This window comes from Herpailurus yagouaroundi, unplaced genomic scaffold (assembly GCF_014898765.1).
Source record: "Herpailurus yagouaroundi ecotype Mexico unplaced genomic scaffold, PumYag 163, whole genome shotgun sequence".
NCBI lineage: Eukaryota > Metazoa > Chordata > Mammalia > Carnivora > Felidae > Herpailurus > Herpailurus yagouaroundi.
The window spans coordinates 26229076-26252695 of record NW_024412404.1 but is presented as its reverse complement, the minus strand read 5'-3'; the positions used below and the strand labels follow the sequence as shown (position 1 = coordinate 26252695).

General features: G+C 52.7%; 1 protein-coding gene across 2 annotated transcripts; it reads left to right on the top strand.

The window, feature by feature from the left end:
* Positions 1 to 1141: 1141 nt before the first annotated feature.
* GDF10 (growth differentiation factor 10) lies at positions 1142 to 14244 on the top strand. Of its 2 annotated transcripts, none has more exons than XM_040485669.1 (3): positions 1142 to 2045; positions 10359 to 11281; positions 13249 to 14244. In XM_040485669.1, the coding sequence occupies exons 1-3, from the start codon at positions 1730 to 1732 to the stop codon at positions 13438 to 13440; spliced, it is 1431 nt and encodes a 476-aa protein (XP_040341603.1). In that variant the 5' UTR covers positions 1142 to 1729; the 3' UTR covers positions 13441 to 14244. The 2 variants fall into 2 exon arrangements, with proteins under 2 accessions (XP_040341603.1, XP_040341602.1); XM_040485668.1 differs by having other exon boundaries at positions 1147 to 2045; positions 10356 to 11281.
* The last annotated feature ends 9376 nt before the right edge of the window (positions 14245 to 23620 follow it).

The following is a 23620-nucleotide window of genomic DNA, read 5'->3' as shown; positions in this document are numbered from 1 at the left end:
GAAAAGTAACGACTCTGGCTCACGGAGCCCAAAGTTACCAAGTAAAGGGAACAGGGTGTTCACAAGTTTGCAAGCAGTCCTTTGAAATGTAGCATAGGCAGTATCCTAGATAGTTCTGGAAGAACATGGGTTTGAAGAGGTCCTTTCCTTCCTTCACAGAGATTTGTAAACTTTTTGTGGGGGCCTTGGACAATTTTCTCAGTCTGATGAAACCTGTGGACACTTTTTCAAAAGAGTTTTTTTTTTTTAATATACAATATACAAGGAAGCCAATTCCATTAAAATATAGTTATCCAAATATTTTTAGTATACGTGCTGCCGAAGTGAGCACTCCAAATATTTTTAAAAACAACTTTCCAACATAGTAATCTAACTGCCTTTTTATTAATTAATGGAAGTCTCAGGTATGTTTAATGCCACTGTGATTGGTTGCCTACATTTCTAATATTAGAAAATGCTAAGTTTCAGTTACAGGTTATTGAAAATAAAAATGTAAATTTTCCCCATCCAAGTTCACAGACCCCCAGAAATTCTCTCCATGGACAAGAAACCACACTAAAGGCAGGATGAAGTTCAGGACCTTCCGACCCAGGGCTAAGCTGAGGGGCAGTGGGCCAGGGACTCACTATCCTGTCACTTTATTGTGAAACCTTGGAAAATCTGCTTTCTCTCCTCCTGTCCTGACGCCTTGGAAACGTTTTGTAAAGCAATTTGAAACCACATCCTTCTGCAAGACAATCCTGATGGCTACTTGTCCAAAGATTAATAAAGACCTTTGATGTACTCCTTCAACAACTGGAATCGTTGTTGCCAAACACGGGTCAGTTAATGGACTAATTCTGAATTTTAATGAGGATCTGGTTCCAGTTGCCCTGGGTTGGTTAAGCTTTGGAGTTAGGATTTCTCTTTTCAGAGGCTGCCCCGGGGAGGGGGTGTGTTCGCCTCACTCTTGCATTTTGGATACACACCGGCTCAGAGGCAACCTGGCATACACACACACACACACACACACACACACACACACATCCCCTTTCGGGTCCTCACGGGGGAGCTGTCATCTTGCAACTACATAGTCATCACATGCCATTACAGGGGCAACCCGGCAGGCGGGCCCCTCTCCCAAGGCCGCCCAGCCCCCCGCGCAACCCTGGCCAGGCTGTGGCGCCGACACACAGGAGCCGGCCCGGTCCGGGTCTCCGTCTCTCTGCAGGGGAGCGGGGAGCTAGCTCGCCCACGCCCACGCCCCCCACACTCCCGGGCGCACACCCCTGCGCGCGCACGCCGCCACACACGGGCGCACGCACACCGCAGCCGGGCCAGGGACAGCCGTGTCGGCGGCGGCCCCGCGTGGTCCCGGGCGCACAACCGGTCCCCCCGAGGGCGCCACCGACCGCCCCGCCCCGCCCCGCCCCCCGAACCCGCGGAGCAGGGCGCCCAGTGGGCTGCAAAGTTTCGCCGCGCGAGTCCGCTGGGGCGTCGCGTCGGCTCAGGTTTGGCTCGGCTCCGCGGGGCTCCGGACGGCCGTGACCGCTGGCCCGCGGCTCGGGCGGCGAGGACGGACCTGCGCGCTCGCCTCGGGTCCCGCTCTACCCCGCGCCCCGCGCGGATCTCAGCATCCAGCGCCCCGCGCGCCCTCCCGCCGCCACAGGGTCGGTCCGCAGTCGCCGGTGCGCCCGCGAGTTCTCTCCTCCTCCCAGGCTTCGACCCTCCTTCGCCGCCGCCACCCACCATGGCCCGTGGCCCTGCTGGGACGAGCCCGGGAAGGCGGCCCCAACTGTTGCCGCTGCTGCCTCTGCTTCTGCTGCTGCTCCGGGACGCGGGCGGCAGCCACCCGGCCCCCGCCTGGTCCGCCTTGCCTGCAGCCTCTGATGGTCTGGCTGGGATCAAGGACCCCTGGCGGTCCCTGGGGGACGCGGCCACCACTCTGGGCCCCGGCGCCCAAGACATGGTCGCTGTCCACATGCTCCGGCTTTATGAGAAATACAGTCGGAGGGGCGCGAGGCCAGGAGGGGGCAACACGGTTCGCAGCTTCCGGGCCCGGCTGGGTAAGTAGAGGGGGCCCCGGCACCCCCTCTTCTCCTAGTCCCCCTTCCTCACTTATTCATCCTCCCCTGCCACTGCACCCTCTTTGCTTCTTCCTTCTAGTCATAGACTCATTCATTCATTCATCCATTCACTATTCAGCAAGCACTTTATGCCAGGCTCTGAGACTCCAGTGGAGACACCAGAGTGGCAGTGACACAGAATTCCTGCCCCTAGCGTGCTGCCAAACCTGGGAGGGTGTCACACTTGTGTAGACATAGACCACCCCATACACAAAGCTTTAAGCGTAGGGTGAGATGGCACTGGGCTGGGGAAGCTCATGGTGGGTGGTATCCATGTCATAGGGGTGAGACGTGTTGGCTCTTGACAGATGAGAAGGCTCTTGACACTGAGTGGGTCCAGTCAGGTGGGCATAAGGCAGTCCAGATACTGCCGGACATGGCCCAGGCAGAGGACGTGAGGCTCTAACTGGGGCACACGGTGAGTTGGGTGGCTGGGCCAACAGAGTGAACTGAGAAGGGCTTTGGGTGCCTTGTCTTGGGTACACACAACTGAGACCTCCATGAAATGCAGCACTAACCTTAAATGTTCAGACCACAGGGCTTTGAGGAAGGGTCCAGAAGCTTGGGCAGTGGGGGCATCCTACTCGCCTCCCACCCTTGCCCCACCCAAGCAGATCCTTTCCCCTCTCCTCATTTCTTGGAGGGAGCTGGACAGAGGCCACTTAAAGAGAGCCCCCCCCCTCCCCCCGCCCTGCACTGAGAGCACTTTGGGGCTGTGGCCTCAGCTATCAACCAGCCCCGGCTGGGCTACCACTCCAGGCCCTGGGCAAGGTGCAGCCTGGTGGCAGGAGTGGCGGGAAAACCCTGGTTGTCATGGAGACCACTCATGGTCACAGAATATCATTCCAGAAAATGTGGGTAGGGGTCCCTGCAGCCCTTGTGGGGGAGAAGACCATTTATCAGGAGAAAGACTGTTGGTCTCTAAGGTCCCTCCTGAGGTGGAGGGGAGCAAGCCCAGCACTGGGGCCAGACAGGCTGGATCAGGTCGGCCACCTGTTGATTGCTGGTTGTGTGACTCAAGGTAACACCTATGGTTTCAAAGCCAGACCTGGGAAGCTTGGCCGTGTGTAACTGTGTACTGGGGACTATCTGCCACGGAGAGGCCTGTCCCCCCCCACCCCCCACTTAGCAGACCACTTGGTCAGTGTTTCTGGGCTCCAACCGGATCTAACTCTGTCCTCCCCTGTACTTTTTATTCACCGCATGGAGTCCATGTCTGGAGCATCATTATTAAGCCACTCAAGAATTAGCCAGCATAATAATGACCTCGGGCAAATCACTAAAGCTCTGTGGACTTTAGTGTACTCATCTACAAAATGGGCAGGTCATGCCAGTATCTTTCCTGTGGGGTTGCCCAGAGCCCAGCACTGGCCAGATGAGGTATTGGTGCATGTTGTTTCCATGGGAATACAAAGCATTTGTGTTCATATAGGTGAAGACTTGACCTTGCACCCACTGACGCAGTCCTCAAAGCCTTGTAGTTGAGGAAAGCAACGCCAGCCAAGTCACTGCTGCAACAGGGGTGAGCGCGTCCACTGAGCGCACCCACTGCCGCAGCCCGGGCCTGGAGGTGCGTGGCCTTGTCTTTCCACTTTCACAGAATGGGGGCAGTAGAAGTAATAGCGAAGCATTGGATGTTAGCCCTGAGCAGGACCTGGAGACAGTACTTCAAATCCAGCCCTCCCATCTGACAGATAAGGAAACTGAGGCTGAGGTAGGGGGCTGTTCACAGTGGCACCTCCCATCTGCTGTCCCCACTGCTAGTATCCTCTTCCCACCTTCAGCAGAACTAAACCCGGGACTTAGGAGACAGAGGGCAGAACAGACAATTCTCTGGGAGATCAGAATTATTCTGGACCAGTGTGCGACAGACAAATGCAGCACGCTTACTTGGAACCGTTCGACAGCCATGAATACCAGCCCCAGCCAGCTCCACCAGCCTTACCCCTCTGGCATGGGTTTCTTGTGCACACAGTGGGTAGGGGAAGATTCGGTGGGATGAGGTGGGTTTGTGCCTGACATAGCGTAGGCCCAGGCAGTTTGGTTTCTCATCCCCCTCCTTCCATTCACACCAAGCCCCTCACCAGCCCTCAGAGATGCCTGGTTTGTGACCCCGCGATCCAGCTGCGAGCCTGGGCAGGGCCCCTCATCTTTGGGTGAGGCACAAATGTGGGGCTTTTAGCTCCGGCCCTCGAACATACTGGTACCATCCTGTGGCCTGACAGTGGCCTCTGCAGCCCCAGTGGTCTAGTCCCTGCAGCCACGTTCCTTGTTGCAATGGAACCACATAACTTGCATGCCACCACGCACCATAGCTCAAGTGCTGAGTGTGGGCTGTGAGCTGGACTGGTAAGGTCCAAATCCTGAGGCTGCGACCAGCGTAAGGGACTAAACTTGTCCACCACTCAGGTTTTGTTTTTCACTTCTAAAACGGGGCTAGTAATGTTCCCTTCCTTATAGGGTTTTTAAAATGAACTGAGGTATGTCAAGTGCTTAAGACAGTGCCTGGCACGTGTGTCCGCAATTTATTAGATGCTACTATTTTTGCTTCAGCCACCCCTGCCTCCCTCCCTTCCATTGCTCCCTGAAATGTGTCTTGTTCCCTATTAAGTCTACCGCAGTGGAGAGAGTTTCTGAGCCAGACGCTGAGGGTTAAGGTTAGGTATTCCCTGCCCCCACTGTGTTTAAATCTGAGCTTTTCCACTGGCCTGTGTGAAATTGGGCAAGTTACTTAACCTCTCTGAGCTTGATTCTTCATCTTTAAATGAGAGTAGTAATACATACCTATCTGCCAACAATGCCAAAAGTCACATTCATTTCAGTTCTCCCGAGCACTTCACTAGGTGGCAGGTGCTGTAAGTTCAGAGGATGCAAAGATGCAGACACTCTTGGCCCTGCTCAGAAAAATGCACGAGCTGGTGGGTCAAAGAGAAATAAATGCCGTGCAGTGAGAAGGGGCTGTGGGTGTGTTTCGGGGGCCAAGGGACCTGATGACACTGACCCAGCAGGGAGAGGGCCAGTGGGGAGGGGCCAGTGACGCCTTCCCAGAGCAGATGAGCAGACATTGGGGGGTGGGGGTGGGGGGGGTAGGCAAGGGAAGAGAGGGGGAAGAGAGAGAGCATGAAATAAATTTGTGCTCACCTGCAAATCATAGAAAATCACAGTAAAGAAAAGAACTCGTCCCTAATCACAAACCAGAGTTAATACATATATATTATAGTTTATGTAAATATATCACTATATTCTGTATATATGTACAGTATCTAATAAGATCATATCTTTAACATGCAGGTAAAAGTTGCTATATCCTCATTTGAAGTTACCTTTTACCCATTACTGGTCATCCCGAATTGGTTTTCATGCCTGTCGGCCATTTGCAATTTTCCCTATGGAAATGGCTTCCTCCTTGATGGGGTTCTTGACTTTTTCTTACTGATTTGTAGAAGCTTTTTTGTGTAGTAAGGATATTGACTCTTCATCTGTAATAGATGATTTCCTTACAAAGCATGAGTGTGATGCGAGGGATGACAGTGATCTGGGGCCACAGTAGCAGTTGAGGAGGGGCCATGGGTAAGGACAGTGGTGGAGGGCTGCAGAGTCCAGGATGGCTGCGGAGAAACAGGACACAAAGCCAGTAGGAACTGCGGTTGGTCAGACGCAGGACGAGAGAGGCTGTGAGACTCTCTGGCTCCTTCTAGAGGTGTGGACAGGAGGACAGGGAGGGGGCAAGGACAAGGTGCCCTGAGCGTAGCAGTAGTTGGTGACACCACACGGCCAGTACGTTCTGAGCGTGTTCGGTGCCAGGCAACATGCCGTGAGCTCTACAGAGATGATCTTACAACTTTGGGAAGTGCCTACAAATACTCTGCTCAGCTTAGTGTGGAACCTGAGGCAAAAAGAGGCCCCATGACTTGCCTAAGGCTCCATAGCTAGTAAGTGATGCAAGCAGGATTCCTCTGGGGCCTGCCTGAAAATGGATGCTTGATGCATGTTTGTTCTCTTCCCTCTGTGCCCATGGCTGGCCCATGGCTCCCTTCCTCCAGCTTCCATGGGTGCTTCAGCCTCACGTTCTCCCTCTGGTCTCCCTGTTGGCTATTTCCAGGGCGGTGGATGAAGGGACAAATCCCATGTGGCTTGGGTTCTGTTCCTATAGGGCAGAGCGGTCTGAAGGTCCTCTTGTCCTGAAGGTTGGCCGGCAGGGTACCTGGGGGAACCCTTGGGCTAGAGCTACCTCTCCCCCCACCTCCAGTCCCATCCCCACTACCCTCGGAAAGGAGGCTGAGTGCCCCCAAAGCGGACCCAGTGAGGGTTCTGAGATTTCAAAAACTCCAAGGAGAGATGGGTTTGTCTAAATAAAGTCAGTCCTTTCTTTCTCGGAGAGGCAGAATTCCAACCCATCCAAATAATGACTTGTGTTTGCAAAATGTTTTACAGTTCACAGCACATGGCCTTTGTTACATTTGCTGTTAGGTAGATCACCATTCTATCTAGAGCACACAGGGGAGCGTGGCCTTGGGGTCAGACAGACCCGGGTACTCTGCCCCTTACCAGCTGTGTGACTTTAGGCAAGTTAGATACCCTTTCTGAAGCTCCATCTTCTCTCAGAGAGTGAATGACCCGTCTGCTCTCCTCTTTGGGAAAATGTGGAATCAAACATGCATACATGCTGGAAGCCTGGACCTCCATAACTGATAAACAAGATTATTCCTATTTTATTTTTTTTCTTTTTAATTTTTTTTTTCAACGTTTATTTATTTTCGGGACAGAGAGAGACAGAGCATGAACGGGGGAGGGGCAGAGAGAGAGGGAGACACAGAATCGGAAACAGGCTCCAGGCTCTGAGCCATCAGCCCAGAGCCCGACGCGGGGCTCGAACTCATGCACTGCAAGATCGTGACCTGGCTGAAGTCGGACGCTTAACCGACTGCGCCACCCAGGCGCCCCAGATTATTCCTATTTTAAAGAGGAGAAAACTGAGGCTCAAGCGAAAGTAACTGGACAAAGATCCTGCTGCCCCGTGTCTCCAGGGGGATTTGTATCATCTCTGTCTTACCAAAGAACGAGGTTTTCTGGACTTCTTTCAGGATGTGTTTGCTGAACCCCAGGGCAGCAGGCCAGGAATCACCCTTTGTTAACTGGGACAGACAGATCTAGCAAAGACCCCACTCTCCCCCGTCATTCACCACGTACTTCTGAGTGGAAGTTTGAGCAGAGACCTGAAGGGGAGAGGGGGCAGTGCCTGCCGCAGGAGGCTTGATGGCCAAAAAGCCACAGCTGAGGCAAAGCCCTGAGAGAGGATGCTTCCTGTTGGAAGGACCAGAAGCCAGGGTGACTGGGGCAGAGATGGGGGTGGGGTCGGAGGCAGGCCAGGTCAAGCAGGGCCTCTGCAAGGGGTCCAGTGTTGCTTTAGGGCCAATGGAGGGCTCTGAGCAGGGCAGTGACCTGTGAGTGAATGCCCAGGGCCTCCCTTGGACAGTGCTCTGCAAAGCTGTGACAGGGCAGCAGATGGCGTCATCACGATGGCCTGTCTATGGCCTGAGGTGGCTCTGACCACCTTTTCCAGGACCCCCCATCAGCCCAACACTTAGCCCAGAGTAGGAGTTTCGGAAATGTTTACTAAGAAAGGGAGGGAGGCACGGAGGGAAGCAAGAAAGAGAAAGGAAAAGAAGCATATAAAAGGAAGGAGAGAGGAAGGAGAAAAGAAGGGAGGGAGGGAGGGAGGAACTTTTCTTGCTGACCATGAGATATGGCACCAGAGCGGTTCACAGGAAATAGGAAGTTCTCTTGGGTGTTTCGCCTTTGAGGCCCAGGCTCATCCAAGCCGGGAGACTTCACATAGGTTCCCCTTATCTCAGCCACAGCCCAGAGCCCCCTGCACTACACGACTCAGGAGCGGTCAGAGAGCAGACCCAGCCTGCGGCCCTTCGCAGGTGGGAGACGGGGGGACCCATCTCCACCCACAGTTCCCAGCAGAGCGGGTCTTCAGGCAGCAGGCTGCCTCATGAAGGACAAGCTCCTGGTGTCCAAAGGTGGCTCAAGCCCAACGGAGGAAGGACTCCTGTCCTGAGTGGGATGGATCAGGCAGCGTGACCTCAAAGGTCTCTCCCCCTCTCTGCGGTTCGGAGCCTTAAGAGAGGGGCAGCATTTACTGTCCCTCTCCTGCATCCTGGGCAGAAATACCCCTCAGGGAAGGCCAGCTCTCCTCTGAGGCTCCTTGGGGGCAGGCCTCCCAGCACCTTCCTTGGACCACACCTGTTTCAGGCCAAAGCTGCTGGCCCTGCCATGGTGGTCACAGCCGACCTTCTTCATAGACCCTGTAGCCCTTTAGCTCCACCACTAAGAGGGAGGCTGAGGGGCTGTTCTCTGGGGAGGCCCATCTCTGTGCTCCCAGTCTGCTGCTCACCAAAGGTTCTAAATTCCTAGGCCAGAGATGCTTGCTTCCTGCTGTGATGGGCAAGCTCCTTGGAAAGAGTCAGAGATGTCCATCCTAGAGCCTCTTCAGCATTTTCTAGCAAAGAATCTGTAGCAGAAAAATACGCTCAAATTGGATGAAAGAAGAAATACTTCATCTGCCTTGTGAGCTGGGTTACAACTCAGATAATTTGGATCACTGAGGGGACACCGAGTTGCTCGCCAGCCTTGATGTTTGGATAGAAGTGGGAGGGAACCACATTTAGGGGTTCTTCCTTGGTGCCTGGCGCACTACATATGCTCTTTATTTAATCCTGCAGAGAATTATGTGAGATGGAGACCCGACTGTCCGGGGCAGATGAGCTTGGGGTGGTCCTGATGCAGCCTGGGGGCCTGGTTCCTGCGGCCCTTTCTATCCCGATGAGTGTGGGGGCTGCATTGTTGGGGAGCTTGCTCCCCACCCACACATCAACCTTAGATTCACAAACCGGCCTGGTGGTTGGAATCCCCCAGGATGCTGTTCATAACACAAATTCCTTGGCCCCTCTGTCCCTGACCCTCTGAATCAGCATCTCCAGGGGAGGAGAGCAGAGATCAGGAAGTTGGGGAAATGTGGGACTTGAGCCCGTAACACTCCAGGCTGCAGTGTCTGGAGAAGCCAAGTGTAAATGGCCTTCAAGGCCCCCTGCACGGCTCCTTGTGTGTGGAGCATGTTGGGAGGCTGCCACTGTCTCCTGCGGGTTTGCTCCAAGGGGTCACAAAAGGCAGGGTCTTTAGAGTGTCATCCAAACCTTGATTGACATTTATCAGGCCCTCCTTGGATATGCTTTTCCTTTCCTTTTTCTCTCGTAGTCCCTTAAGAGTACACGACAATTCCCAATCGAATTATACCTTCTTCCTAATAGAAGGAAATAACCTTAACCTGAAGATTTTGGTTAAATAAAAAAAAAAAACAAATCCAAGCTGACTCTGTGGGTTCAGGTGTTAGAGAAGCTAAGGACCTGACACATGCCCTTTGGGCCCAGTGTCCTTGCACACATACACACTCCCATGCTTGGGGGCTCCTTCCTTCTGGCAACTTTTCCCAGAAGCCTTCACCAGCAGACAGACTGCCCAGAGGCCTCTGGAGAGCAACCTGGTCTTTGGGGACTCTGTTGAGTGGTTTTGTGCAACCCTGATATTGCCCTTTCTTTGTAAAAAAAAAAAAGGCTTTAAAAACCCTTAGGCAAAACAAATAGGAGACACCCAAACAGCTGTGCCCTTAAGGCCAGTTTTCCTCAGAAAGCACTCAGGATGCAGGGAAAGTATGGTAAGAGGGGCTCTACTTCATTCACCTCGTTTGGAAGAATGACTGCATTGGATATCTGTGAAACAGAGGCCTGGGCAGATACAGGAGGGGGGCTGTCAGCAGGGCTTGGACCCAACCCAGCCCATCCCAGAAACCTGATTCCACCTTATCTCCTCCACCAGCTGTCAGTGATGTTTGGCCATTTGTTCACTGAATGGCACTGGAGTGCAGGGAGAGGAGGCATGTGCGTTAGGGCCCGGCAGGCCTGAGCCCCTATGTGTCTACTACTCTTTGCTTGGAGCAATGGTATATTTATTGACAGTCCCCAACTGCTCTGACCTCAGTTTTTCATCCGTTCATTGAGGATAAGTAAGGGTACCCTCCTCAGATTACTGTGAGGATTACATGAGAGGAAGAAAGCCTGGCTGGCCTGGAGGTGCTCCCTAAATGGGCATTGTTCTTCCAACCTGGCCCCTGGAGGGAGACCCAGGGACCACCCGGACCTATCTTAGAAAGAACCTAACCTACTACGGTCTGTTCTTCCCTCACAGAAGTGGTCGACCAGAAGGCTGTGTATTTCTTCAACCTGACTTCTATGCAGGATTCAGAAATGATCCTCGCGGCCACATTCCACTTCTACGCAGAACCTCGGTGGCCCCGGGCACGAGAGGCCCCATGCAAGCAGCGGGCCAAGAACCTGTCCTGCCGCCTACTGCCCCTGGGCCTGCCCGCTCGCCAGCACCTTCTCTTCCGCAGTCTCTCTCAGAACACGGCCACACAGGGGCTGCTCCGCGGGGCCATGGCCCTGGCGCCCCCGCCACGGGGACTGTGGCAGGCCAAGGACATCTCCCCCATCGTCAAGGCAGCCCGCCAAGATGGCGAGCTGATCCTCTCTGCTCAGCTGGATCCTGGGGAGAAGGCCCCAGGGGGGTCCAGGCCCAGCCCGCACGCGCCCTACATCCTCATCTATGCTGACGACCTGGCCATCTCGGAGCCTAACAGTGTGGCAGTGACACTACAGAGATATGACCCCTTCCAGGCTGGGGACCCGGAGCCCGGCGCTGCCCCCAACAGCTCGGCGGACCCCCGCGTGCGCCGGGCCACGCAGGCCACCGGACCCCTCCAGGACAACGAGTTGCCAGGGCTGGACGAGAGGCCGGCGCACGCCTCCCACGCCCAGCACTACCACAAGCACGAACTGTGGCCCGGCCCTTTCCGGGCGCTGAAGCCACGGCCTGGGCGCAAGGACCGCCGGAAGAAGGGCCCGGATGTGTTCATGGGCTCCTCGAAGGTGCTGGACTTCGACGAGAAGACGATGCAGAAAGCCCGGAGGAAGCAGTGGGCCGAGCCGAGGGTCTGCTCCCGCAGGTATTTGAAGGTGGACTTCGCAGACATCGGGTGGAACGAATGGATCATCTTGCCCAAGTCCTTCGACGCCTACTACTGCGCCGGCGTGTGCGAGTTCCCCATGCCCAAGGTAGGCTGTGTCTGAGTAACACCGATGCGTTCAGCCCCTTGTCTGGCTGTGACTCTCCGCACGGCCCCTGCCGGCAAGTCCCTCTGCCCTGGGACCTGCTTCCTGTCTGTAAAATGGGGATTGGAACACCTCGCATCGAATCAAGGTAGGGGACAGGTAGGCAGAGGTCCTAGAGCAGCAGCCTGTCAGGCGAATACAGCCCACAGACAGACGTGGTTTGGCTGTGCTTTTGAAAGTGCTGACTTAGTTGAGTTTGAATTTTAAATCAGAACATTGCTTCGTTTGAAAAGGAGAACCCATCTCCTTAGGTGTGTGTTCCCACAGCAGCTGCCTTACAAGGATTGAGTCCATGCTGCCCCCCTGTAGACAGGACAGGCCTCTGAAGCCCCTTCCTCACCAAGGCTCTCATTTCTGTTCCTGGCCCAGAACTCAGGGTGTTGGCATCTGTGACCAGTGGAGAGTTGGCCTCAGTGGCTTCCTGTATGGACTCCCTGCTCCCCGCCTCCCACTCGGGGCAGGGACCCACGGGACCACTAGCTTTCACTTGTACGAGTCTGCAGGAAACAGCGCATGAGGCCATTGTGCTGGCCCTGGGGTTCCAGACCCTCACCTTCCCTCCAGTCTGGGTTGTGGCTCTGTCCATCCAACTCCCCACAGCCAGAGCTGTGGTGGGCTGGCTGCCAGCTGATGTCGCCCCTCCCCACAGTGTGCACACTTTACTCCAGCTTAGCTCCTCTGCTGAGTTCCAGGTCATTCCTTCCCCTTCCAGAAAGGAAGTCAGTGCATAAATCCAATTTGAATGTAAATAAATCAGTCAGCTGGGAAATCCCAGCCGCAGACACAGGCAGCATTAACCTGTTTGGGGAATTAAGGGGCTTTTCCTTAAAGCCATGCATGTGCAAGAGAGAGGAAGGGAGGTGCCCAACAGGGAGACAGGTATTGGCCGGAAGAGCCTAGCACAGGCCTGGGCAGATACAGGATGAGCAGTCGGCAGGCTCCAGCTGGCTGACCCAGCACTTACCTTATCAGTCTAGCTGGCTGCCTGCCACCTTCCCTGACAGCAGCCTGAACCCACAAATCAGATGTCCCTCCTATCACCTCCCCACGCAAGGGGGCTTCCTCATGAATGCACTGTATATAAAACTTCCTTTGGCCCGAAATGAGCTGAAACTCCCGTGGCTTGTTCTTGTTTCTCTTGTTGGAGGTGTGTGAGACAGCATTCTCTGTGTTTGTGGCTACGGCCCAGGCTCTTCTGGGTATGCGACTCCGCCTGGGGAGGGAAAGAAAACCCGCGTGGCTCCTCCAACTTTCCTTGACTTTTGGCTGCTTCCTAACTGAGCGGTCTTGATCAGGTTACTTTGACATTTGAAGCTTCCATTTCCTATTAGAATTAAGGTAGTCCCACCCCATACCACTGATACTATGACGAGATGAAGCAGCCCCTGACATCCCGGCCCGCGGGGGGCGGGGCGGGCCGCAGTCACACCCTTCTGGGAAATGTCCATTTCCAGCCCCATCATGCTGGCGCGCCCACGCCTGCGGGCCTTCTCCTCCAGTGCTGAGAACACCCTCCCACTGGAAGCATGTCTGAACTCCTCGGACTGTGAAATCTGGGCAGCTGTGGCCCAGGCAGAACAGCTAGGCATCGCCCTCTGGATAACTCCTGCCCAGTTCCAAGAGCTCCTTGGGGATGAGCGACGCACAGGTGCCCCCAAGTGGCCAGTGCCATGAAGGGATGTGTCTTCCCTCCGGGAGACGTGAGGGGCAGGAAGGCCTGAGGCCCTTGCACATCTCCTTGGGACGCAGTCTGTGGCTGACTTCAGAGGAAATGTGTGCCCAGCCCCGGAAAGTCACCTTTTCTCCTAGATCGACACCTTTTCTGTGGCCTCAGTCAAGGACGCTCTGGTGGCGCAGTGGGTGGGTGAGGGCAGAGCGCCTAGGTAACCATGCCCTTTCCTGCCTTGCAGATGGTCCGCCCGTCCAACCACGCCACCATCCAGAGCATCGTCAGGGCTGTGGGCATCGTCCCGGGCATCCCAGAGCCTTGCTGCGTTCCCGACAAGATGAACTCTCTTGGGGTCCTCTTCCTGGACGAGAACCGGAACGTGGTTCTGAAGGTGTACCCCAACATGTCTGTGGAGACCTGTGCCTGCCGGTAAGACCAGCCACTCTGGGTGGAAGGAAATCTCCGCCCCACCCCACATCCAGCAGGGTAGCATCCTCAGGGCCTTCTGGGGTGAGGCCTTGATGAGGGGTGCAGCTGTATATGTGGGGCAGAGCTCAGAGGCACCCTGGCTGGGTCCCAGAAAGATCTGTCCCCTGGGGCACATTCTGGGGTCTCTCATTGCCAATGACTTAGCCCCCTACATGCCAGTCTGAATCCCCTGAAGGAATCTGGGAATTAGGGCTCGCCTGAAGGCTGCCCATTGCCCATCCCCTCTGCTCTGAAGACCTGAAAGCCGGATGTGTCTGTAGTGTTGGCTTTTGTGACCATCATCTCAAAACCTTGGGAGAAGACTGCAAACTTGAGGGCACCTGCTGTCTTCACAAGAAAGAACCTCTGTTTAAAGAATCCGTTTAAAACACTCTGGGCCACATACTGATTCTGGAAAACAGGGCCTAAATAACGGTATAAACTTCCAAACTCTGCTGCAAAAGCTTTCACAGAAGCCGTATGCACCTATAACCAATTTTGGTTTCTTTTTCTTAATATATATTTTATTTTAAAACAAAGAGGAGGGGGTGGACGCCATTCCCCGCAGAGGTAATCGTGCCGGTTAAGTGTGCATTGTTTAAACATGTTTATTGAAATAACACCTACAATAATATGTTGGAATACTAAAAAATAACCAAGATTTTTATATTTTTGTAAATTATACTTTCTATACTGTAGATTGTGTATGTTATGTGTTTTTATGGGATGCTAATAAATTAAAGGTACAGTGGTATCTTGAAAAACTGAATGTCACCCATTCCAAAATATGGAAGGATCCCTATCTATAAATATGACATCTTGGGGGCTGCTGGGGACACAGCCTCCTTTAGGAGCAGAGCCGCACCCCTCCCCCCAGGCCTCTTCACACCTTCTCGTCTCTATCCTGAACTCCAGAAAACAGCTACTCCTATGCCTTCCAGCATGCTGCCCACACACTTTGCCCCACAGGTGCCACCCTGGGCTCATCCAGGCGGGACAGGGCCCCAGGCAGGCACAGTGGTCTCACGGAGCTTTCTCAATCCTTAGCTTCAGAAGGGACATTGAGTGACCGAAAGGTGTCTGAGACATTCAAAGGAACGTCTGTGGTTGCCTGGGTAGAGACCTCTTACTTGGGGTAGTTCAAGCAAGAGATCTAATGGGAAGCAGTCAGGGGTGTCTCCTGAGGTCCAGGGGCTCCTGAGGAACTGGAATGTCTGCTTCTCCCTGTGCATGTTTGTAGAACAGCCACCCTGCTTCCTCGTCAGCAGCTCCATCCCAAAATAGCTTCCTCTAAATGGTTCCCTTATCTCCTATCTCCGAGCTGACACCACCTTACGACTATAGTGACTGAAGCTGATTGACCAGCATTTCTGAAGAAGAATCTGGGTCCAGTTTGGGGCAGGTGTGTAACAGTCCTTCGGCTGGGACCTGAGAGGGTGACATGCCCCTAAGTCTTGTTTGGAGGAGACCGAGAGGCCATGAGCTAACCTCTGAGAGGGGACTTAGGAGGAGAAAAGAAACCCAAGGCATCTGTCTTAAGTCTGGCCACTGAGTCCAGTGTTCCTGGGAAAGTGATGGCTGAGGAAGTGCTCCCAGGAGAAATAGGTAAGGAAGGGGTAAAGCTGGTCAGGAGGCTGAGAAGCCAAGCATCCCAGATCTTGGATCTTGTGGGGAGCTCTGGAGCTTAATTACACCTCAGGGTTAGCCCAGCCTTGAGGCAAAGGAGCTGGACATTCAGACCTCCTCTCCAGGCTACTCCCAGGCCTCTGGCCCCCTGCATAGGTGGTCACAGTAGCTCTGGAAGCCCAAGTGGCCTCTGCAGAAGGCCACAGTGGCTGCAGCTAGAGGCAAAGCAAAAGACCCTGGAGGGAGGGCCCAGAACAGGTAGGTGAGGCAGTGTCTTGGGGCACCCAGGGGACCCAGCACAGTCTGCCCAACCTCTCCTCCAAGGGTCTTGGGACATGTGTGGGAACAGCAGCCCTGGGCCTGTGGCCCTGCCTCGGCAGAGATTGAGGTGAGGGTGGTCCCTAGCACGCACACTGCCTATTCCTACAGGGACTGTGCTGCACCCAAATGGTCTGTTCACTGGATGTTGGGGCGTCTCAAACTGATCTGCAAACTTAGCACCTGGCTGGCCACATCTAATCCTTTTTGGAACATTACGGGATATAAATTAATAACAAAACAAGTAAAACTACTGGGGCTTGATAAGGCTCCAAATGCCTTTCTTCTCAATATTAGATTCCTCATTTTTCCTCCTCCTCCTCCTCAATTATTTTCTCATACACTGCTCTCTTTCCATTTCTTGATAAAGCCGGGGTGTCTTACAAGAGTTCTGTCTTAGTCTTTCTGGCACTTGCAGTGTCTGGGGGAGCTGAGTCTCGGGCCTTCATTTCTGGTTTCCAAGGATGGGGAGCAGGCTGGGAAGATGACCCCCGGGTCTAGTCGTGCAGAGCCTCTGTGCTTGTGCCAGGATGGCTGTCACCGGCGGTGGTGACTGCGGAGTGCGCTGGAAGGAACTGGTGTCATCAGTGACTGCTCACATTTGTAAAGCACCATGAGGTTTCGACACGGCATCTTGTTTAGCCTCCTAGCAAACTTGCAAGTGGATTACCCAATTGTTGCCACAGAAACACAGCCTCAGGATGGGGTAATAATATGCCCCGCCCCAGTGTCTTACCAAGACCACAGGCCATGTCAGCTTTGATGCTCAAGGATGCCTGATTCAAGGCCTCTGTGGCTGGTGCTGATCCCCAGCTTCTGGGACAGTGGCCCCCACTGCAAGCCTATTAGGGTTTTCCCAATGGCACTGAGTGACCTTGTAGGAGAGCAAGGTATAGAAAGAAACGTACGGATGAAACAACTTTTTTTGTCCCTCTCAAAAGCCAAATATCAACATCACATTGTTAACAAAGGCAAAAGGCTCCAGGACACAGCCAAGATGTGCGTGGGTCCCTGAGGTCACCCAACCGCCTCTGTATCAGCTTGGAGGCGGCAGTGTGGTGACCTGCAGAGCCCTATTCTTGAATGTTTATATCCTCTGGAAGGGTAGGGCCTCATATATTAATTCGTGTGAAAAATAGAGACAGTAAAACGGAGAGCTAGAGACTTTAAGGTGGAGGGGAAACTTTGGAAAACCTCTGATGTTATCTTTTTTCTTTTCGCTGACACGTGGGGAAACTGAGTCCAGGTGCTACCAAGTGTCTTGCCCGAGGCCTTCTGATAGGTGCCTCTGTATGTCTGAGTCACTCATAAAATGCCACGCAAGCTGTAACCTACAACTGATGCTCCTTCTGGGGCCAGGATGGATGTAGGGCCATGCTGGAGGAGCCTGCAGAGGTCTGGGGTGAGGGTGGGAGGGGTGAGGAGGGGGCTCCAGGGGGAAAGGAATACAGTTGGCTCTGCCGGGATGGAAGAGCTAGATTGGCTGGTCGCATAAAGACATCACAGGTACCAGCTGGTGCAAAACGCATTTAGGGCCTGGACCAGATTCTGGTGGGAAGACCAGGAGGGCAGGCCCAGCTTGCCAGCCCTGGCTGTTCAAGGCTCTTTCCTGCTCCCAGAAGCTGCAAACATAAAATCCTTCACTGATAAACTGGTGCCCCTGAGATTTTTTATTCCCTTTCTCTTTTCTACTCTCAGAGAAAATGATGCTCACTCAAGCTTTGCAGTACTTTTCCTACCTCTTTTATTTCTAATCCCATTCTAAATTCCTCCGTCTCCCCCAGCAGTCTTGCCTGTATGAGTAGGGGGTGAGCAGAGGAATGCACCTGTGTATTCAATTATTTGGCACCTACTGTGTGCCAAATACCGTGCAAGTATGTATAAAGTATACGCATACTTTATCTCTTGGAAGGCTTGTATGAATTCTCTTATCAAAACCAATGTGCAGACCTGAATGTGCATTAGAATCACACAGAGGACTTGACCAGGTTGCTGGGCCTTGCCTCTAGAGCTACTGACTCAGGCCAACATTTTGCATTTCTTTCTTTCTTTCTTTTTTTTTTTTTAATGGTTTTATTTATTTTTGAGACAGAGAGACAGAGACATGAGCAGGGGAGGGGCAGAGAGAGAGGGAGACACAGAATCTGAAGCGGGCTCCAGGCTCTGAGCTGTCAGCACAGAGCCCGATGCAGGGCTTGAAATCACAGACCGCGAGATCGTGACCTGAGCCGAAGTCGGACGCTTAACCGACTGAACCGCCCAGGCGCCCCCTAAAATGTTGCATTTCTAACCAGTTTTCAGGTGCTGCTGCTGCAGGGCCAGGAACCACACCTTAGGAACCACTGTTCTACTAAACGTGCTGCCCAGCTGGATGCAGTCCTGAGACAGGTTGCTCGCATTGGAAGTACTTACTGTGTGCCAAATGGGAGTAGGGCATCACAGAGGCTGGGCGCAGAGCTGGGAAGGGACCTAGGCCTTGCTCTGCATGGCTCATTTTCTCTCCTTACAGCCTTAAGGTGGGTCCAGTTTTCATTCTTCTGAGCCACTTGTGGGTAAACGTTGGAGTCGGAGAAGCTCACAGAGCGATAGGTGTCCTCCTGCCATGCCTCCTGGGACAAAGGGGTTCCTGACTCCCAGGAGGCAGCTGTATCATGGAAATTTAGGCAGATCCTCTCCTACCTCTGTAAATGAAGGCTGAAGTCTGTCTGCTGGAAGGATGAGCTTCAGCGATCCTTGGAATAAATGGATGAGTCAGATATGCCTCTCTTGTTAATTAAATTGTGCTTCTCCTGTAGCAACTGCATGGGATGACTCAATTTCTGTAATTCATAAGTTTCAGGAGAAATGGTACTACAGAGGCTTTAGTTAAAAATCACCATAGCACAGGGGGCCCTGGGTGGCTCAGTCGGTTAAGCATCCGACTTCAGTTTAGATCATGATCTCAAGGTCAGTGAGATGGAGCCCAAGGTCAGGCTCTGTGCTGACAGCTCAGAGCCTGAAACCTGCTTCAGATTCTATGTCTCCCTCTCTCTCTGCCCCTTCCCCACTCATACTCTGTGTCTCTCTCTTTCAAAAATAAAATAAAAACATAAAAAAAGTTAAAAATTTAAAAAATCACCATATCATAGTAATGCCAAACTATCTGGCCATCAAGTCCAGACAGGGGGACCAGGCTGGGTCAGCAGCCACCAGGGCAGAACCAGCCTGACCAGCACACTGCCCGGAGTACCCCGAGGTGTTCATGACAAGTGCAGCATAAGCGTAGAGTCCTGCCCAGGGAAGGCCTCAGATCCACCATGAACACAGGGCCAGCTCTCTGGGCATGTCAGATTGCAGGAAGGATGTGCCAGCTCAAGCCAACAGCAGACAGTGGTCCTAGGGCCCTTCATAGTGGTTGTCGGGTGGTTCCAGATGCCTGAATGGTGTCACTCAGAACACAGAGGCTGTGTGGTGGAGGGGTCCTGGGCAAGCACTGAAAGGCAAGAGGGACTGGGCCCAGGTGGAGGGCAGCGGGGGAGTGAGTATGAGGCATCCCAAACTGAAAGCACATCTAAAGCAGTGGCTCTGCAGAAGGCAGGGGCAGAGGAACAGAAGGCAGGGGAAATAGACACAGCGATAGAAAGATCAGACCTTGTACAGACAAGAGCAATAATGAGTATTTCTTGAGCACTTACCATGTGCCAGGCTCTGTGCTAAAGGTACGCAGTGTTCCTGAGGAGCACCCAGCATCTGTGGATCCCTCCAGCCCTCTCCCTGGACACACAGGGTGGTACCAAGTAGGATTCCCAAGCATGGGCCCTGGACCATGTGTGGGTAAGAGGCGGCTACCCCTGTACCTTCCAGAAGACTAAAGTCCAGACCCTGTGGGGCGGCTCATCAAAACATGGAGAAAATATAGTCCGGCGCAGCTAGCAAAGCAAATTCACATTTTTTTTTGGTCATCAAATTACTAAAGACTAAAAAAAACTACCGCTGAGGGGTGGTAAGTCAGGTACTCCTAGGCTCTGCTAATGTAAGTGAATATTGAAAGAGCATTTCAGGAAAGCAACTTGCGATGTTTACCCAGAGCTTTGAAGACGTTTGCCTACACTTTGATTTGGACATCCCTCTTCCGATGAACCGCCTGAAGATAAAATGTAGACTATACCAGAGTGCCTTGCAACATTATCATAATAAATAGCCCAATTGTCCTACAGTTGGAGACTATTGGATACATTAGGATATGTCCATACCATTGAATAGTCTTCAGTCATTAAAAATGAAGTATGTGGTGGCTCAACCAGGTAAGGGTCTGACTCTTGATTTCAGCTCAGGTCATGATTTCACAGTTGGTGGGACTGACAGCATGGAGCTTACTTGGGATTCTCTGTCTGCCCCTCCCCCACCTCTCAAAATAAATAAGTAAACATTTTTTAAAAAACGAATTTTTGAAAAATTTTCATGGCATGTGAAGATACTTGTACCTTCCTTTAGTAGCAGCTTCTGGTGACCAGATCTAACCCCCTCTGGGGGAATTATTTCAATCTTTCATTCCTTGCCGCCAGCGGCATCACCCCCACCTAAGCCAATCAGGGCGTTAGATTCCCCTCGTCGCAATGATTGGCTAAGGCATGGGCAGATGACCCAATCAGGACCAAGAAGCCACCAAGAGACTAACTGGGACTTCCAGTTGGGCTTTTTCTCCCTCCTCCTCCTTTTTCCCTCCTCCCCAGGATGCAGACCTGTTGCTGTCAACTTGCCAAAACAGAGAGGCAGAGGGTGAAGACCGCACAGTGGAAGGCAGCTCTAACATTATTACAACTTTGCCTAGACTCTAGACCAGACTGTGCTAAGTCAAAGCTTCCCTGGACTTTGCAGCTTTCGTTAGCCGTAATCCGTGTTGTTTGAACCTGTTTGGTTTTTAACAGTCTGTAGTCGGTCTACGAGAAAAGGAACTCTAAATGATATACTTTTTTAAATTCCTTTTTCAAATTGTGGTAAAATAGACACATCCTAAAATTTACCATTGGCAGCTCCGTGGTATTTGGTACATTCACATTATTATGTAACCAACAGCACCATCCCTCCTCAGAACGCGTTTCATCTTGCAAAACTAGAACTCCGTACCCAATAGTCAATCGCATCCCAGTGCCCCTCCACCCAGCCCCTGGCAACCACCATGCTACCTTCTGTCTCTATGCATTTGGCTGTGAGTGCAGTCACGCAACATTGGTCCTTTTGTGACTGGCCTGCTTCATTCGGCATGTCTTAAAACCTCATCCACGTTGTGGCATGTGCCAGAATTCTCTTCCTTTTTAAGGCTGAATAATATTCCATCATATGTGTCTGCCACATTTTCTTTATCCATTCCTCCACCAGGGGGCACTAGGAATGCTTCAACCCTTTTGGCTATGGGACTAATGCCGCTATGAATGAACGTAGGTGTACAAATATCTCTTCAAGACCTTGCTTTCCATTCTTTTGGGTATATACACAAAAGTGGAATTGCCGGGCCATATGGTACTCTATTTGGGGGAGGAGAAAACTGGGAGAAGAAGGGTAAATACTATCTTTTGCGGTTCAATTAGGGCAGCCTGAGGCCTGACTGGTGGCAGGAGAGGGAGGGGTCCTTTTGCATAAGGATCCCGGCATCTGTTGGGAAAGACAGAATGAGACCCAAACCTTGTTCCCTAAGGCACAGAGTTAGGGGGAATCTGTCCAGCTGGACCAAGGGTCATTTGCACAAAAAGGTAACAAGGTCTCTGAATTTACACCACCTTGAGGAAAGTGGGAGTCGGAGCTGGTGACCCAGGCTCCCTACAAGAACCTAGAGATCTGTGTGAATGCAGAATGGGATCAGAATGTGGCCATGGACAGCTTCTTCTCTCACCCCAGCCACCTACCTTCTGAGAAATGGTAAGCCGGGGAGTGTGCTTGAGAAGTCTGTTATCTTGGTGCCCAAAAGAGGACATCACGGAGATCTGGGCAGAAACTTGAACCAGCCAGGGCATCCCAGCAGCTGTGCTCAAGCAGCTCTTAGATGTGTGGGACCCACCCCCAACAACAAAACCAGGTGTCATTGAGAAGCCACAGCAGCTGGGACCTGCTAGGAGCCCTTTCGCCCCAACCACTTCTGGCATTAAGAGGCTGGACTGATACCATCTACCTGCACCTCATTTGAACTAAATAAACCTATAGCACACTTGAACAATGTAGGCAACGGATCAGACTTCCTGATAACATGGATCAGGAGGCCTGATACAATTAGTTAAAAACAACAAACGACATATGGATATATTGATACCCTGAGTCTGTTGGGCAGAGCATTCCAGAAATACCCAGCCATGTTGCTTTGCACTGCTCTGGGGGCATCATCCACATTACCGTCTATGTGACCAGTGCCTCCGGGCAGGGCTCATGTGCAGCCTCCATGGGCACATGTGGTGACCCCATATGTAAACAGGTCCACAGTCCTTTATTTGAGATCCCAAATCCAAAACTATCAGAAAACCTGAAGCTCCTTTTAGCTCTTTTCCTGGCAAAACTTGAATTGAATGGATATGTGTGTTTTTATTTGTGTCACTGCAGAAATGTTAATGTATTTGGTTATAAGGTATTATCTCCAACCCCATTGGGATAGTACGGTATATGTGCCATACCGAATTTCCAAAATCTGAAAAATCTCAGAATCTCAAAACACTCCTCGCCGAAAGGGTTGTAGATAGAGGATTGTGGAGCTGCATATCCTCTATTTCAAAATATTAACTGTGGGCGTCACTGGTCGGGGAGACGTTTGGTTATTTTTATTTCCTTCTTCATGTTGCATTCCCCCAATTATCTGCACTATGTACTACTGGGATAATCAGAAAATAAAACCTACCGTGCTTTTAAGAAAACATCAGGTAGCAGCCCCTTACGCTCCCCTGACCCACATTCAGGCCACACCCGTGTGTCCTTCGGCTCCGCCTCTTGAATGGGACCTGATTCTGGGCTACCTCCAGGAACTGGAGCACCATGGGGGACGCCTGGCTCACTTCCCAGCTCCTCCCAGGCCTTCTTTGCTGCAGCTCCATTTTCAGGCTCCACACCCCGTCATCTTTTCCCCGCCCCAGGGAGTTCTTGCACTGAGCTGGCTCAACGCCCAGCGTGCTTCCTGCCCCCTCTCCAAGCAGCACTTCTGAAGCTGCACCCCTTCCCGTCCACCCGCCTTTGACAGTGTCCCCAGAGGATGGGGACAGCAAGTTCTGTTCAGGCCCGGCAACTCTGAGGCTCTTGGTTTCACCCTGCCCCCATTAGGGGTGGGAAGAACACTGGGCACACACTGGGATCTCTGACCTCCGCCAGCTGGCCTGCCTAGGCCCCTCCTACGTCTTCCTGAAGCTACTCAGCTCAGTGCTACCTCTCCCCAGGAGTCCTGCCAGCATGGAAAAACTTCGTGTTCAAATACCCCTCAGAATAGGCCCCCAAGATTGTTAACTATCCCCATTCCTTACCTTGGTCAATGCCACACATAGTGGAAATGAACAGAGCCTATGTGTGGGCACGATGCTCTTACAATTTCACAGACCCTGGGACCTTGGCCTCCTGGGGCCAGGGGGACGTCTCCTGGGCATATGCTAGTCTCAGGGCTTCCCTGCCTCCCTGCCTCTCCCCAGACTGCACACCTCTCCTGGCTGGCGAGTGTGGCCCAATTGACATGAGCAAGGAGCCCCCCCAAGCCCAGGCACAAAGGGCTTCTGGGGCTTGGGCAACAGGTCTCAGGGTGGGTGTGGTGTCCCGGGAGGGCAGGCCGGGGAAGCACAGGGAAGTAGCAGCCAGAAAGTGGCCACCCAACAGATGGTGCCATGATGTTTAGCATAGAATCATCTTAGATTCCTCACAATTCTTTTCTGGACCCCAGGGTCATAGAGGTGATGTGACACTAGTGGGTGGCATATGAGGGAGCCAGGGTTTGAACCCTCCTCTCAGAGGTCCAAAGCCTCCATCCTCCCTGATCCCTAATGTTCAGGGATCTCACTTGACAGACGACAACGCGGACACCGGGCTCTCCAGACACACACACAGGCACACATGTGCTCTGTAGGGAGCCCGCCTCCCACTGACCCTGGGCCACCCCGCTCAGCCACCCACCCCACCCACCACTTCTCTTGTGGAAGTCTTCTGGGAGTTTTGTGTTGTTTCTATATTTGGAGGACTTTTTGGTCTTCTCTGTTTCCCGAATT

Bases quoted from the DNA above. Each gene is read 5' to 3' on its own strand.
- GDF10 (XM_040485668.1), top strand. From the start codon at position 1,730: ATGGCCCGTGGCCCTGCTGGGACGAGCCCGGGAAGGCGGCCCCAACTG. The intron at 2,046-10,355 runs GTAAGTAGAGGG...CTTCCCTCACAG, and splicing joins CAGCTTCCGGGCCCGGCTGG to AAGTGGTCGACCAGAAGGCT. The intron at 11,282-13,248 runs GTAGGCTGTGTC...CCTGCCTTGCAG, and splicing joins GCGAGTTCCCCATGCCCAAG to ATGGTCCGCCCGTCCAACCA.